Source organism: Achroia grisella, unplaced genomic scaffold (assembly GCF_030625045.1).
Source record: "Achroia grisella isolate CSIRO2021 unplaced genomic scaffold, CSIRO_AGI_Agris_v1 utg640, whole genome shotgun sequence".
Classification (NCBI taxonomy): Eukaryota; Metazoa; Arthropoda; class Insecta; order Lepidoptera; family Pyralidae; genus Achroia; species Achroia grisella.
Window position 1 is genome coordinate 6,761,474 of NW_026712977.1, and position 17,063 is coordinate 6,778,536.

At 31.5% G+C, this 17,063-nt stretch overlaps 1 protein-coding gene across 1 annotated transcript; it reads right to left on the reverse strand.

The window, feature by feature from the left end:
• Window positions 1-3,939: 3,939 nt before the first annotated feature.
• Window positions 3,940-15,461, reverse strand: LOC131849333 (uncharacterized). The gene is made up of 10 exons (XM_059199373.1): window positions 15,420-15,461; window positions 12,355-12,472; window positions 11,967-12,140; window positions 11,450-11,574; window positions 10,918-11,118; window positions 9,673-9,872; window positions 8,991-9,206; window positions 5,516-5,670; window positions 4,839-4,907; window positions 3,940-3,971 (listed from the first exon to the last, which is right to left on the reverse strand). Exons 1-10 carry the CDS (start codon window positions 15,459-15,461, stop codon window positions 3,940-3,942), a joined length of 1,332 nt encoding a protein of 443 aa, XP_059055356.1.
• Between the last annotated feature and the right edge of the window lie 1,602 nt (window positions 15,462-17,063).

Consider the following 17,063-nt stretch of genomic DNA (forward strand, 5'->3'; position numbering starts at 1 on the left):
AGGAGCATATAGGTAGATATATATTTATAATTTTACTTTTTAGGAAACAGAAGGCGTGGAAAATGAACTGAAATGAAATTACATACTTAAATTAAGTAACTATATTGAACAACAACTTATAAGGATACCTACTCCTATATAGAAAGTAACGGCAAGTATTCGTCAAGATTCCAAGTAAATGTAAAAATTAAAATAATTATTAACAATATATAAGGCGATAATTTTGTATTTATGATAATTTAAATTTAAATATCTTAACAAGTTGTTGTTTAGCATTCCATACATACTTATATTGGTATAGTACAGTCTAGTAATCAAATCTAATCTTTTAATGATATTTATCGTTCAACTTCTGTAACATGAAAATCTACCAAGAATGTTATTATCGAAATAATATCTCTAATACCGAAGTAGCAATAAATTGTTCAGACACTATATAAAAGTTTTCAGTTTGTATTTGTATTACAGTTAGAGGTTCAAATTACGGGTTACTAAGGCATAAGATGTTAGGCAATTGGATTTAAGTGTTGAGATAATATGCATGGCTGTATCCAAGGACTCGTATATAGACGATAGTGACCACTCCCCAGTTTTTCATTTATATAAAAAACTAAAATGAATTGTTGACTGATGTGTTAGTAAATTTAATTATTAATATAAAAACTTCACTAACAGTTATTAAGTATTAGTTCGTAACTGTATATAATTCTAATCTTGGAAATTATCAATGTAGTACATTGGTTTGATGGCATGAATCATGATAACGACCTATTATTTTCAATGGATCAATATGGAATAGTCCTCCCACCCCACAATAGTGCACTAACGGCACGGACCTTTATAAGCAAGGGGTGTGACATACCTAGCCCACTATCACGTTAGCCAGGAAAATTAGTAGAAGGTTTTATTTCAGCACTGGTGTGATGTGTTTTTTTCCTGTCTATGTTTCTGCCATTATCTGAGAATAAATGATTGTATAAACATAGACACGACATTTTACATTCTTTGATTGACTTGAGGGACAGTTAATCACAGAAACTTGAGGTTAAAGTTAGGTTACGTTACATTTACATATACATAACCGCCTGCTGTAAATAGATGAAGAAAATACATTTTGAAATAGCTATAACTCCAGTTTCCAGTTCTGGCACTTATAGAAGAACACAATACAGAATATTACTGATACTTATTCTGTTCTGTGAGTAATATAGAATATAAGTACCTATATAATTATATCAACAACGGATATTACAAATATGTACAAGATACCGTACCTCAATGACTAATAATTATAACAATAACTAAAATATGACTAAATTAGAAACATTGGTGACTGGCTTGATATATTTGGATTGGATACTCCAGCTATGCAATATCAAATACGGTAACTCCTTCTTGTGTTGGCGCTGGTATCAAATTCACAGTTATGTTGTTATTTATGGCAAGTTCCATTTTTCTTCAGTTTGTCACCTTCTCAGACTTTCCAACAATAAGCCTAATAAACCGAATTATCAGCGTACCATCGCAAGTTTACTCCTTGTACTTTGCCCACAGATATTTAGGACGGACTTTGGATAGTCAAAGGTTTACTGTATTCCTTTACGTTGTGACTGTACTATCCGTTATAGAAACATTATACATGATAAAAATGACAAATTTTAGTTTAAATTTTAATAAAATCTGGTTTCTTTAACATTTGAATACACAAGATTTCCTCCTGTCCTATTTAAAAAAGAACATTGTATTAGTTATCATTTGTGGGTAATTTGTCAATAATGACTGCATTCAGACGTTATTTACATTTATTATAAAATTGGACAAACTTAGGAATGTCTACGTGATAAAAAGTCTTTATGTGTTTCACCTAGAACATTACAAAATACACTGTGACGTCTATGATGCGTTGCTATTCCTAAGGACTAAGTTCTTATGCCCCACGTCATGAAATGGAGTATAGCTTGCAAAACAGGCTGCTTAACGGTAGAATTAGTTGAGTAAGAAATAGATACCAAATAAAAAAGGTGAATGAAAATTAACATTTAATTATACATCGGTAGGTAGGTAAATCATACCTATAATAATATAAAAATATTAAGACGGATGTTAGAAATAACACTTAGCGCCATCTCAAAATGAAATGAGATCTGAAAGTGTCATACGGTGTAATAATTACAATGAACAATTTGTAAATATATCGAACAATGGAAGGTAAAGGGTATATATATCACGAACTGTATCTGAAAAGTTGGTATTGTTACAATTTATAGGTAAATAACAATATAAGAAAAATACTCGGAGTATAAATTTTGAATGGAGTTTTGTTTGAAACATTATCAAGAAGGGAAGTAAATTAAAAGAACATAAGTATAAATTTAAATAATGTGTACTTATGTAATGTAATGTAATGTATTCATCTAAATATGTATTATCTAAAACTCTGTGTTTAAAGATACAATATTTTTGATACATCAAAAATGACTAATAAGCATTAAAAAGAACTAGAATGCAAACCTTACTTACATATTAAGAGAAATTGTTATTTACCTATACAAATGTTAATTTACTTGCACAATTATCATTATAGGCTTCAAATATCCAAATTACAATAGCTATAATGATCTGAAATACAGCGATAGCAAGCATTCCATCCATTGAACTCACCAAGTTCCTCTAACCCACAAGGAATGCAAAACACGAAGATATAAAAAACAGAAACGCGATAACCTCGTTTTTATATATAAAGCAGAATAAATCTAAATGTTTTAGCCTCTAGGGAAGTCTTCCTGGGTTTTTTCAACACCTTGAAGTACTGAGACCAATTAGGATCCAGAGTGCGTTGTGTTTTTTTTTACATGAAAATCCATTTCATTAATACTATCACTGAATTTCAGATTCTTATACCCCCCAAATTAAAGGCAATAATAAATTGCGATTTAACAATACATATACGCTATATGTATTATTAAATAAACAATCTTAACCTTCCATGTTAGAAATAACATGTGGTTTACAATCTAGATGAGATGGCTTAGAACATTATACACTTTCTCAATTTACTTACTATTAAATCACAGTATATAGACAATTTTTATCCGTCTCCTAATTACAACACAGTTAACATTACAATTGTCCTCACAATTATAAGTAACAAGTTTTGCTTAATCAGTACTTCAAATTATAGTTACTAACAAATATTTTCAACTTAAATTTTGCAAGGTAAACTCATTGGATACAGTGTTTACACGACGAGAAATATATATATTGAGGTCACATTTAAGAAATAATTATAGAATAAGTAAAAAAATTACATCAATTTTAACGTATTAATAGATAATTTAGGTTCATTCTGAATTTGTTGAAATGGTTGTTAGAATGCGAATAAAAAGGCTGAAAAAGCAATTTTCATTACATTTTAACTTGGTTTAATTTCATTAACAATCGAGGTCTTAGTTATTAAAAACTAGTCTGATATATTCCACGAAACTAATTGACAAAATAATTTCACTGTAGTAACATAATGGAACTACTTAATAAGACTAGTAATATTCACCTTGTTTCTTTTCTAAATAATGGTACATGCACTTCTCGAAATTGTTGAAATGTTGTGTTATCTCATTTTACATATCTCATTTTCAATGTTTATAAAACATTTTGAAATTAGAGACATATCTACAATTAATACGTAATTTGATAATAACAATTGGATTTTCTGCTGTAACAAAATAGTATTGTAATGTAAAAATTGTGTAGACTATTATATATATACAAAATTGTTCTATAAAATTTCAAGTTACACACGATGCCCACATACACCTGTATTTTTGAGGATCACAATGTATAAATATTACAATTAACTAATTGACATTATTAAGAGATTTTATAACAATCCATGAAGAACCACGTCACCGTGGTGCTGTGTCTAAACGATTTCTTCTTATTTCAATATAAAACATCAGATTGCGTTATCGTTGCTGTAAGAAAAAATAATATATACATTAGTTTTTCAACGGTTTGTCTATCGTAAAGGATAGTAAGCATATCTTTTCTACATTTCGTAGCTCTGTAGCTTTGTAAAACTGTGCATTAATATTCTGTAGATATTATAAGTAATGATGTTATGTTTAATTATTAAATTACCGTTACTTAAAAATATCCTCTCTCTTCTGTCTCGTAAATCATCTTGTTGCTTTGAATAATCAGACACACAAACTGTTTTAGTTTTAATATTTGTAATGATATTATTAGGAAATGTTAGTATATATAAGTATCATGATTATATTGTTTTTGAAATAAAAAAAAACACATATATACATATATGTTCTTCTACTAGAATACTACGGTAGCGTTATAAATACGCTAAGTGTAGGCAATATGAGTATATACGGAATTAAAAATAAACAAAGCATTAACAATCCACTAATTTTAATAATTGTTATTCTACCTTTTATATTAGCACATTACAAACGGCTCCACCACCCGGGATGCCCGTATCCATTTTGTTGAAATTATAGAGGCAACATCACTTGTTAAATGACACGGTTTTGTATTTGGCAAATAATTAAGAATAGCTTTAGTGCTAAGTTATAGTAGAAACAATAATTATAGTATAGTAGAGATACCGAAATATACATTAGTGCAGTAAGGCGACGGGATTTAATGACCACTCTCACAGAGGATAATTTTCTATAGTAGATGTTAATTAAGTTTTTACAACTTTGGTAATTTCGCTGGAGGATTAACTTTAATTCTGTTATTCAGGACTTATCTGCTTATAATATTATATATAAAGATAAATTAAAATAAAATAGATTACGATAACAATTTCTATATATACTTACGACGTGATTGTGCTAAGGCTTCTCGTTTTTGTATTAAAGAACTTAAGCTAGAGGCGGCACGGTGGACAGCTGAAATAAGTATTAAAGCATAATCACAGCATATAGTGCGTTTCTATTATAACTAGTTAACTTGTGACATTGAGATTTTAATGGCAATTAATGTTAATATAGCTAATATAATTTGCTATGTGCTATAATATTTTTTTTTTAATAACGGAAAGCATATGTATGTGTACGTAATTTGTGAATTATTGGTTACCAATTGTACAAACAATATTTTGTAGGTACCTCACGTAGGTACTTTTAATTTCTTTCAACGAAAGAAAGACGTCTTCGGCAGTATATTTTAGTATTATACTTAGATACATATATGTTACTACATTTTTACAATTCATATTGCAAAATGTATAGAAGATTTTTATTTATATATATAAAACAACATTTTAACAGAAGTGTGACTAGTTTTAGATAAGTGGGATGTAAATATGAGCTAAATGTCAAGCAAGTGTAATAAGGCATGTGAGCAGGTAATTTAGGAATGATAGATTAGTAATTACTGTGTTTTCTGTAAAACCGAGTGTAAAATTCTCAATAATAAGCTTATATTAAGATGATATCTTTACAATCTGCTGACATAAATAGAGTTACAGTTATTAATATAACAACAAAATACGTACATGCCTTTCGGAATGGTTGTATCGCCGTGTAGTCCGGCAGCGGCACAGGTGGTAGGTCCTCGTCGGGAGGTAGCTGATCTCGCATACGATGCGCAGACGCAGGGATATATGCCCACGGTCGCTGACCCTGCAGTTCAGCGGCTGTTCCTCGTCTCCTATATAAAATAAACATGACATTTCTTAGACGATCAGGGCGACTAGGCACTCCAAAAAGAAACGGAATTCACTTGAAAAGAATGCAAGAAATGAAAACAGCGATTCTGTTTTAAAAAAATGTTCTTAGCCTGTAGTTAATTATTGACGAACAGACAAGATTGACATTATATAATACGACTACATAGCTGCTAATTCTATGTTGCACCGTTAATTTACATTCGAACTGGAAATGTAACATCTGCATTATATTAGTGTATATATATATATAATTGATGACCTCAGTGGTTTAGTTTTTTATTATTACAATATATGATTCAATTCTCGCACAGTACAAACATTTGTATTCATGAGTATGGTCTGGGTCTTTATTATATGTAAAAAAATGTATTTTTTTTCTAATAGTAGTTTAGTAGGTACAAGCTATGTTTAGTTTGCGATTAGATGGCATTGTGTAAATTGTTCTGAGTGATTATTTCTTAATTTTTTTTGTACACACACAGAAAAAAAAATAGCATTAATAAAATAAAAGTAATGTACAAGGGCGAGCTTATCTCTAAAAAGAGATCTCTTCCAGCAAACCTAGAAAATGTTATAGGATAATTTGGTCATTAGATCAGCCATTCATATGTGTACGACAAATGAAAAAAAAAGGGAAAAGAAGACATTGAAATTATATAAATATTAATAAGTCACACTATAAGAAGGAATAAACATACACAAATATATGAATATATAGACATACATAAATAATATATAAGGTTTCGATTAATATATAATTGTAATACATATATATGTATAATAATACGTCAGCATTGTGAAAGGTAATATTTTTTAAGCGGCTTTTAAATATACCAATGCTAGAGCTGTCACGCAGTTCGTGTGGTAATGAATTCCACAATCTAATAGCCGACACAACAAAAGAGTTTGAGTATGCCTGCCCAGAGTGTACAGGAGTCCGTAAAACTAATATATTTTGGGATCGGATATGTACTTCTGTCGGATGGAGAAAATGGAATCGTTCGCGGAGATAGGAAGGTGCAGAAGGATTATGCAAGATATTGTATAAAAGACTGAGGACGTGTACGTTAAGTCGTAGTTGAAAAGGTAACCATTTTAACTGTTTACGGTACTGTGATATATGGACGAACTTTCGCAAACCAATAATAAAGCGAATGCACACATTCTGAAGACGTTCCATTTTGCTTTAAGCAATTCGACAGTGGCAGCGAGAAAATAAACATCTGCATAATCCAGAAGAGGTAAAAGGAGCGTATTGGATAATTTGACCTTCGTTATGAATGGCAGAAAACTTTGAAGACGCCTCAAGGAGTGAATTGCCTCGTAAATTTTCTTACTAACGTGCTTAATGTGAGAAGACTAAGAAAGGTCACTGTTTATGTAAACACCCAAATCCTTTACAGTTTTAACGCAAGATATTATATCTCCATTATATACTACTGACGGAATGTGCGTTGTATCTAATAAATTCAGCATATATTTGCTGCCAATAATGATGGACTGTGATTTTTTAGCATCCACGAGCAGACCATATGCCTTAGCCCATTCACAAATGTCATCCATATTCACCAAGGAGATGACGTTATCTATGGATCGGAGTTCGAAACTGCGATACAGTTAGCGATGCGATACAGTAGATCATCAGCATAGAAATGGAAGTTGCAAGAGAGTACTTTTGTCAATGAATTAATGAAAACAGAAAAAAGTAAGGGAGAGAGAACGCCACCTTGTGGGACGCCGGCAGTCAAATCGGACCGGTCTGAGGTGATTCCATCCAGATGAACGCACCCCTGAGACCCCTTAAATATGAATCAAACCATTCTAATACCAGTGGAGATACGTTAGAAGAATCAAGGATGCCAAGGAGGATATCGAAGTCAATAGAATTGAAAGCGTTGCTGAAGTCTAATAAAGTAAGGATTGTGAATTTATTAGACTTCAGCATTGTAGAAATTGTAGAACTTTGAGTAAGGCAGAAATTGTACTATGCGCAGGACGAAACCCCGATTGAAAGTGAGATAGTAAGTTGTTACTGTATAGATAGAAATATAATTGTTCATGAACAACATTTTCTAAAATTTTGGATAATACGGGTAGAATAGAAATGTGACGAAATTCGTTAAAAGAGCTAGGATTATTGGTTTTGGGAAGGGGAATTACACGAGCATTTTTCCAGGCAGACGGGAAAGAACAAGTGACCAAAGAATGATTGATTATGTGAGAAATTATGGGCACGAGCTCGTCAATTATCAGTCGAATCATTTGTATGCAAATATTGTCATCACCGACTGCCTTAGAGGAAATGGAAAGAATAGATTTTTAACGTCACACTGGCTAATGATTTTGAAGTAAAATGGTTCGCAATTGGGTTTAGACTGGCGGCGAAGATTATCAAGAATAAAAGCTTTGATACTGTCAGTAACGGAGACAGAAGGCGAAGAGAAATGCTTGTTGAGCGCATTATAGTCCAAATTAAGAGGACAATTTGAAAAAGACGATTTGCCAATACCCAATGATTTAAGAAGTCTCCAAATCTGAGCTGAGTTGCAGCTGTGAATGGATTCATGAATATGGCGTCTCTTTGTATCTCTACACATCCGATTACACCTATTCCGCAGTTTTTTATAGGATAATAAGTTATCCTCAGATAGAAAACGCTTGTATTTCCGTTTGGCCTTATCCCGTCTCACCATCGTATTCCTTATAATCTGAGATAACCACGGGGCTGGGAGATGTTTGACTTACACTTTTCAAATCGGAGCGTGCTTAATGAATTGAAGTTTGCGATCATATTATACACCGAGTTACAATCTAATACGCTGGACCATTCAATCCTTCCTTTAGCGTTTATCCCCTTAAAATTACGATGGTCGAGAAGTTTAGGTTTAATTTTGGGAGACTGTAATCTATATGATAAAAATATGAGGTTATGGTAAAAGAAGGGAGAGGTAAGCTGGCCAAAATTACAGACATTTTCAGAATTTGAGACAATCATAAGGTCTAAAAGGGTGGGTATGCTATTAGGAGGATAGTGAGTGGGTTTGAGAGGAAGTAGGTTAAGATTAAATGAGGAAACAATAGAGGACAGTTTATGAGCACGTGAATCATTCTTGAGAATACAGGTGTTAAAGTCACCAAGAATTATACATATATTAAATAAATTTTCATAAACAGGACAAAAGGACTCAAGGATGGATTCAAGCTGCTGGAAATAGTCCACCCGAACAGAAGGTGAGTAAAATACGCCAATTAATATATTGACAAATAAGATTATGGTTATGATAATTATAGACAATTTTACCCTCGTGCATCCTGCTCTGAAGTTGAATGTAGTTGTGGCATTGATTGCGAGGCACGTGGCGGAGTGCGTCGACCAGAGGTGTCTATTACTGCCCTGTCCAACCTGCGCTGCTGTTCAGCTATTAGGTTCTCTAAACGTTGTGGTAATGATAGTAAGTTCTCCGGAAAATTCACTGTTCGTTTCTTATCTGATTCCACCAGTTGATTGTTAGAAGACCTACAGTGAATAAAATCTTAAAGGTTACGTACTCTTAATAGACAAAATTATATAAAGTATATGAATACAGTATAAAGAATATTTAGTCTTATACGTATACGATTTCTATAGTGAAGTAATTATAACAATGCATGCTCTATTACGTTGCGGTCTGAAAGGTTAGCTAATGGAATTACTGATCTATAACTAGGTTACATATGGACATACTCGTATATATAACTCGTATCTCTTTTAGAGTGATTAACTTCACATATGTCCTATATGCGAATTTAATCAATTGAAAAGAGATATTCTTATTCAATATTGAAATCCGCTTTGATAACAAATTTAAAGTTGCTGCTTCTTGTTGAAATGTTGGTAATTTTTTTTCATACTTCATATTTTATAAGAACTGCAAAAAATAAGCAAAACATGGTGATGTAAGTTTTATCTAATCTAGTAATAAAATAAATAATTACGAATTAACCTCGCTGGAGAACCATTTAATGTGTCTGGATTAGAATGCACAGCTGGTGGAGATGGTTTCTTAAACAGCATTGCTTTCATTCGTCGGAATGACTGGCTCAGTCCTGGTCTGGGGATCCTGGTACTGTGGCTAATTACACTGGATGTCTCTATGTCCTTGTCACTAGTCGTATCATCCATCATAGTTGGAGTCTCCACTTGCTGAAATATCAAGAATTTTGTGAATGTACGTAACATACGTAAATACATATATTATTTATAAATATTTATCTATAATTACACTGTAACTAATGAAATTATTTACAAAAATAAAATATCCTGTCCAACAAGCTCCTAATAATATCTACTATGCCTTTTAGATTATCCCTTTAATACTATAGGTGCCATATAACAAAAAGCTAATAAAATTTACGCTAAAGCCCTACCATTTGGTTTCTTGACATCTTAATATCATCTCCATGGTAAAAATAAGACAAAATAATTTAAACCTTCACATATTGATGACAAAATACATACTCGAGTTCGAATCGTTATAAATCAAATTGGCCTGGTGGGCAAATGTTCCGATTCCGAACAGATGTTCCGATTAGTAGCATCCAACACAATTACTCTGCTAAATTTCGAGTGGAGATTACCATTCTGGGATTAAATATTAAGTAGACTAAAATCAGAACTATGATTGCTGAAATAGTGAGACACTCTTATCTATATATGTACTACACGACTACACGAATTTTCATATTGGTTTATCTTTGATTATTAAACAATAACGAGTGCAGCTCCAGTTTTGGTAAAGTAGGCAGACAATGGCGCTATAAGGTATCAGAGGTCACTAGATTACATTTTATATATAGTGAGCTAGTTTATTTCGTTTTGACGCTGGCTCTATCAATCATCATAGGCACACATGTAGTAATACACTGTGGCTTATATAATCCAAAGATATTTTTTACTGGTTTCAACTGTTGTGTCTTCAGCCCCTATAAAACTATTTTTTATGAGCTGGGTTACGCTCTTTATATGTGGATTCGAATGAGGTGTTTGTGTGTGTTATATATGTAATAGTTACATCAAGTATTAAAATATAATAATTATAACATAGTCCTGGTTTATATTAAAGACACAGGCAATAATAAAAACATGAAAATAACAATACAAAATATAGCTTGTATGTCGCTCGCTAAATTCAATCTCAATATGTATTCATTTTATACCTATATATTTAAATCTTTAATTCTATACTTACCACACCAGTATGGACATCGATACGTCTTTTAGCATTGCCGTCAATGATAATGGATATTACAAAAAATACATTCATAAAGAAAAAGATAACAAATCGTGAATATAATAAGACCATCACCCAGGACGCCCACGATGTATCCAACTCCATGCCTTGGGTGCCACTGGCAATGCCATCAATATATTCCATTATATCCGATAACGTCTGCACAAAAGGAAAAAAAATGTTCATAACTTATATTATTATGTGAATAATGTTATACCTTTCTTTCGAATATTCTAATGCCGATGACTGTATTTGCCCTTTATCTTATTAATAATATCATAAACGCGAAAGTTTGTGAGTACGGATGGATGTTTGTTACTTGTTCACGCAAAAACTATAGTACGGATTTAGATTAAACTTTATAGTAATATAGCTTATACGTCAGAATAAAACATCGACTATAAATTTCAGGCGGCCGCGAGCACAGCTAGCAACTTTATAATTCTAAGGAATTCCCTACAAATGTTTAATTAAAGCATGTTTTACGTACTCTTGTATAGAATGAGTCGTTGGCATATATGACAGTAGCCACTATATCTACCGTACACATTGACACAGTAACAGTAATCCACGGCCAACGCATACTTTTCGACTGTTCATTCTTTGCTCCACCCACTGTAAAAACACATCTTTATAATTATATTTATAAAACATTAAAAAGGTGGCACTCTAGCAACTTAGCCTGCCCTTAAATTAAAAAATAATCCGACTGAGATCTTACGCAATGTATAACATAAGATAATTTAAGTTTTTTGATGAAATCTCTCTGCATTTTCGTACTGGACTCACGCTGTTTGATAGGGTCAAACAATGTGACTCTAGCACAATAATAGTCGTGTACGCGAATGGTTTCTCCTACTTTTTCCAAATCCTTGTTTCCTTTCCCTATCTACGCCTATCCTAATAAAAGTCCGGTAACACCTTAGTGTTCTGATGTTCCAGGTACTCATGGGTAGTTGCATTAATTTACTATACCTCATATATCTACTATAAATTATACTTCTCACCCATTATAATAACGCTTGCGATAATCCATAATATACTAAGACCGAGGATCGTAGAGTTAACCACAAATGTCCGAAATGCAGTCAATGGTTCTTGAGTTAGTAATACAAAGGCTTGGTTTGACATGCCGTCTATTGCTTGACCAATATTGATTCGAATACCACAGTATACAGGATCTGCGGAATGTTAATTATAGTAGATTAGTATAGTAGTGATGTTACATAATAATTTATACTTAACAAAGTCATGACAATCATCAAATATGATCATTAAATTATGATACATATATAGAATATCCAATATCCACACAAACCGTATCCAGTTAATATTTATTATTATTTCAGAACCTTGTAACCTAAATATAAAGTATATAGATCAGTGGGTACTTACTGTGAAAATATAATATTCGTATGTAGATGAGTAACGGTAATTCTTTTAAAAAATCAATTATACAAAAATATTGAGCTAGTCCCAATCCACTGAGAATCATCTGCGTCACGGCTTGCAACTGGAAGAATAAGTAAAATTATAGCTTGTTAATAAAATTATAAAAAGAAATCGATTTAAAAAAAAATCCATAAGTGCGTATTAGGTTTATTCTTACATGCCTGCTCAAATAACTTGCCTATGTTTCAATGTTTAGAAGTAAAGAATCTTATTACTTAAAACGTTTTTTTCGAATGAAACAGATCTCTACTTTAGAGATACTTAAGTTCTCCGTTACTAAGAATGTCTCCAATATTTATTTAAATTGCAATAAAGAATATACATATTACATGTGAATAGTTGTAAAGATGTTTGTCATCAGTTATCTTTAAACACCTAGATGATTTTGAATGAAGTTACAGTATTAGAATATATACAAGCTATACCTACTGTGTTTTGTAATTGATGCGAACAATGAATCAGGTCAGAGAGTATTAAATAGACAGTACTTATTTCATGCGAAATGCAATTTTAGACAAAATATTATGTATTTTCTGGATGCCAGAATTAGTGGTCTTGTGGATGTTCACTTTATCTTACTCTGAGATAGGTTATTTCGTAATAAGCAATACGTAGGTAACATGGTAAAGAATTGATCTAAGTATTTCGTCTGGTATGACGAGTGAAAGATAAGATAAATAAAACGTAAGTAATCGCATAATATCAACAATTTATGGCAGTACTTAATACTATTGTGGAGTTGTGTATAACATTTATATATGTATACATAAAAAATAAATAAGTATTAATGTGATCGATGAAAATAAATATATATCTATATAAAGTAAAAATAAAAGGAAAATAATAGTTGGAACATTGATTGCAAAATATTTTTATCTATATACTTACCTGTTTTTTTATATGTAGGCAGTAATCATTAGTAGGTCTGATTAAATTAGTCATTTAACAATAAGACTGGTAAAAAAGATAAAATGAAATTAGATTAAATATGTATTTGATGAACCATTGTGATAAAAAAAGGTGTTCATAAAATAATAGAGATACAAAATCAAAGATCTTTTTAATGGCATTAGCAATGTCAAGCTAGTCACCAGAGCTCTGGTATTTAGTCAGTAAACTAATTACAAAAGCGCTATTATTTTGACAACAAACAACCATATACCACGTACAAATGAATAAGATGTCATTATGTGATTAATGAATAGTCATGTTCTAGCTATGAAGTCAACAAAAAATGGAGTCTAAAAGTTTCAACATATGTTTGCTTAAATCCACGTGCCATTAATCTGTCCTTATATGTAATATGGGAATATTACATGTAAAACTACTTTCACTCTTTTTCTTTTTGAACACCTGTTTGCAATCTACTATTTCTACTCTTTCAATCTTTGTTACAATCACACATGTTTAATTCCCTTGCTGACTAATAGCTTCCTTCCTCATCCATACCAATTTTCACTTACTGATTAATCTCATTCAATACATTGCTCTCTCCATCTTCAACAGAATGATATTACAGTAAACCACAACTACAATAAATATGTAGTAATAGGGCATACACGGAATTTCTACATACATAGTACCTAATCTCACATGTACAGCTATCGTACACGTTGTTGTATATCTTTATCAGTGACATGAGAATTTTTTACTGATAATAAAATGGACATTCTTTAACTATTGATGACGCATTGTATGGATATATACATATATTCCCAAACATTTAACGACCTTTATTATAAATTGTAAAAATTTCAAAATTATAATTAGTATAAGTAGAATTTAATCTACATTCTGTTCTTACATATCTAGCTTTGAAGAAATACTGTGAACTGGATTCATATTTTACGTTATATAAATTATATATGTGGAAGGACTATGTTATAGTGAACCCGACTATGTTAATGACTAGCGGCCCACCCCGGCTACGCAGTGATACTTAACAAAACTTTAAAAATTAACACCACACACACCCATACAATATATGTATCCTTCTATGTGCTTCGGGGGTTACTAAACATAATGTTTGTTTACATTGAATTTTTTGTTACTCTTTTTAATTCTTTTAGTTATTCTTTTGTCATTTGATAATGTAATAACAATAAACAATCCAATCTTAACTATTCATAATATTAAAATATACGTATATACATTTATATAAATATATATATTTGGTGTATACCAAAAAATGCTGATGTCTTAAAAATCCATGTTACCAATACCATTCACTTTTTCTTTATCTATGATAAATATTACGAGATAATGGTGTGCGCATAATGATCTGAATTGGAACATTTATATATTTTCATTATGATTCTTAAACTAAATTCGTGTTTCAAAGACATAAAAAGTGCGATTGTATGATCTGGTACTCCACAAAAGTATAAGGATAATTTTGACTTTTCTCGATCACATATCCAACAACCTTGTAAAAATAACATTATATGTTTAATACCATAAAGATTTTTTTCAGTTTAAAGGCAAGAAGCAAACAATTTCAAGCAAGCAAGCAGATTCACTTTCAAGTGTATAATGTTAGTTACTATAAGAAATAAATGTAAAGTATATATTATGTTAATGATGTACAAGGTATAAAAGTAAGTTTGTTCAAATATAAAAGTGCTCCACTTACACTTTTATAGCACTGTTACGAAGTAAAATTGGGAGCAATACTGCATTGGTCATTTAAAATAAAACTGATATAAAATACATTCGCTTGGCTGTATGTCATAATATATATAGATATATAAGATGTATGAATATTAAAACGAATAAGTATTTAATATAGAGACATATACGATAATATAACATAAAATAAAGTTTCACCAGCATATGTGTAAATAGTCTTTGCAAGGTTACTCATTTTGAAATTATTATACTATGTTATTTACATACATTTGCATAGAAAATGAAATTTTTACGCTCTTGAGTTTCAAATTACTCGACCCTACGAGTAGTGACAGCATACATAATTTAGTTATATCGCGTCAATACAAACTAAAACTTACCAGAGTCATAACGCCGGCGGTGATCATAAACTTGTTCATCATTTAGAGAATCAGCAACTGAATGTGTAATAAAAATTTAAAAACGCAGGAGGCAATCCCTTAAAAGCGCTGGAGCGCTGACCCTCTACCACGAGGGGACACTCGCACTATATCCACGTTAATCACAGCAGCATCACACTGAAGTCTGAAGCATCTGAAAACGCCGCTTGATCCACTGATAAGTGATAAGTCTCCTCAGATTAAATTTTACACTCCCGGCATTTTATCTGAATCACGTAAAGAAATATTTAATAGTTTTGTGTAGAATTCGATTGGAGAGGTACCTATAATCGTTATTCACAATAAACATATATATTTGTATTAACCGTAATGAAGCAGTATATTATATACGTCATATAAAAAATATATATTATATCAAATTTATATGAAATGTCAATCATTTACCCGCGGCAGAACAGTGAAAGTTGAGCTATGCGTTTGAGGTTCTCGTCAACGCGCATTCGTATTGTTGATTAATGGTGGGGCGATAACTTCGTCTTCACACTGGTGAGTTAATCTAAAATTATTATTCTATTAGAAACTACCTAACCCGTGCAACTTCGTCTGCGGCACATTCCGTTTTTGCAGCATTCAACAGTGCAACTCTGCTCCTATTGTCATAGCGATGCGTTATACAGCTAATAGCCTTCCTCGTATTAACGATAGCGCATTAGAGCTATCTGACTCTAAAGAGTTTTCAAATTCGGATCAGTAGTACCGAAGATAAGATCGAACATCCAAACTAAAAAAAAATTGCATTGTATTTATGATTTTGGTAAGATATCATAAAATATTAAATTTCACACAGCACCATCTAATGCCAAAATTAGCAGAACTTGTTTTCTGGGTACTAAACAACTGTTATAAATACATAGATATATTTTTTACCTATCACACTCATAAATAACATATATTTATATCATGCAGCGAACTGAACCCACGACCATATGTGTGCTGGCGGTGGCGGTGTGCTGTAACAATAGACCATCGAGGCTGTCATACTAAGGCATTGTTGTTACCATAACAACATTGTACCTTTGAATTTCATATGGAATGCTTTGTAAGCTTTTATTAACACACCAATGTTCCAACATTGCCTTTGACGTGGTGTTGTATGTAAGCCATTTGTGGTCTAATACTCCTACTCCATCAGTACCTACGTTGTTTATACCAGTAATTTTTATTTAGTATCGATTTCATGAGGTTCTTAAAGGTAATCAGTTTCTGCTTCAATTGCCCGGATAATAAAACGAACATTAAATGTAAAGTTATTAATAATTATATAATATTAGGATTTTAAACAAATCGTAAATTATGTCATTAATGAATTTTAGATTTTAGTTTGTAAGTATTATATGCATACATATAAGAGAATGTTTACAGCAATAAAATTTTAAGATATCCCAAAAATATATCAAATTTATCTCTACTATTAAAAATTAACTCTCAATAAGTGACAGTATTAAACTGTACTTATTGTTAGATTTCTTTACAACCTTAACATATCAAACATTTTAATATAAATAACGGCGGCATTTAGCGCATGCTCAAAATAATTCACGCATGCGCGTCTAAGAATTTAATGATTAGTGACTCGCCCTAATG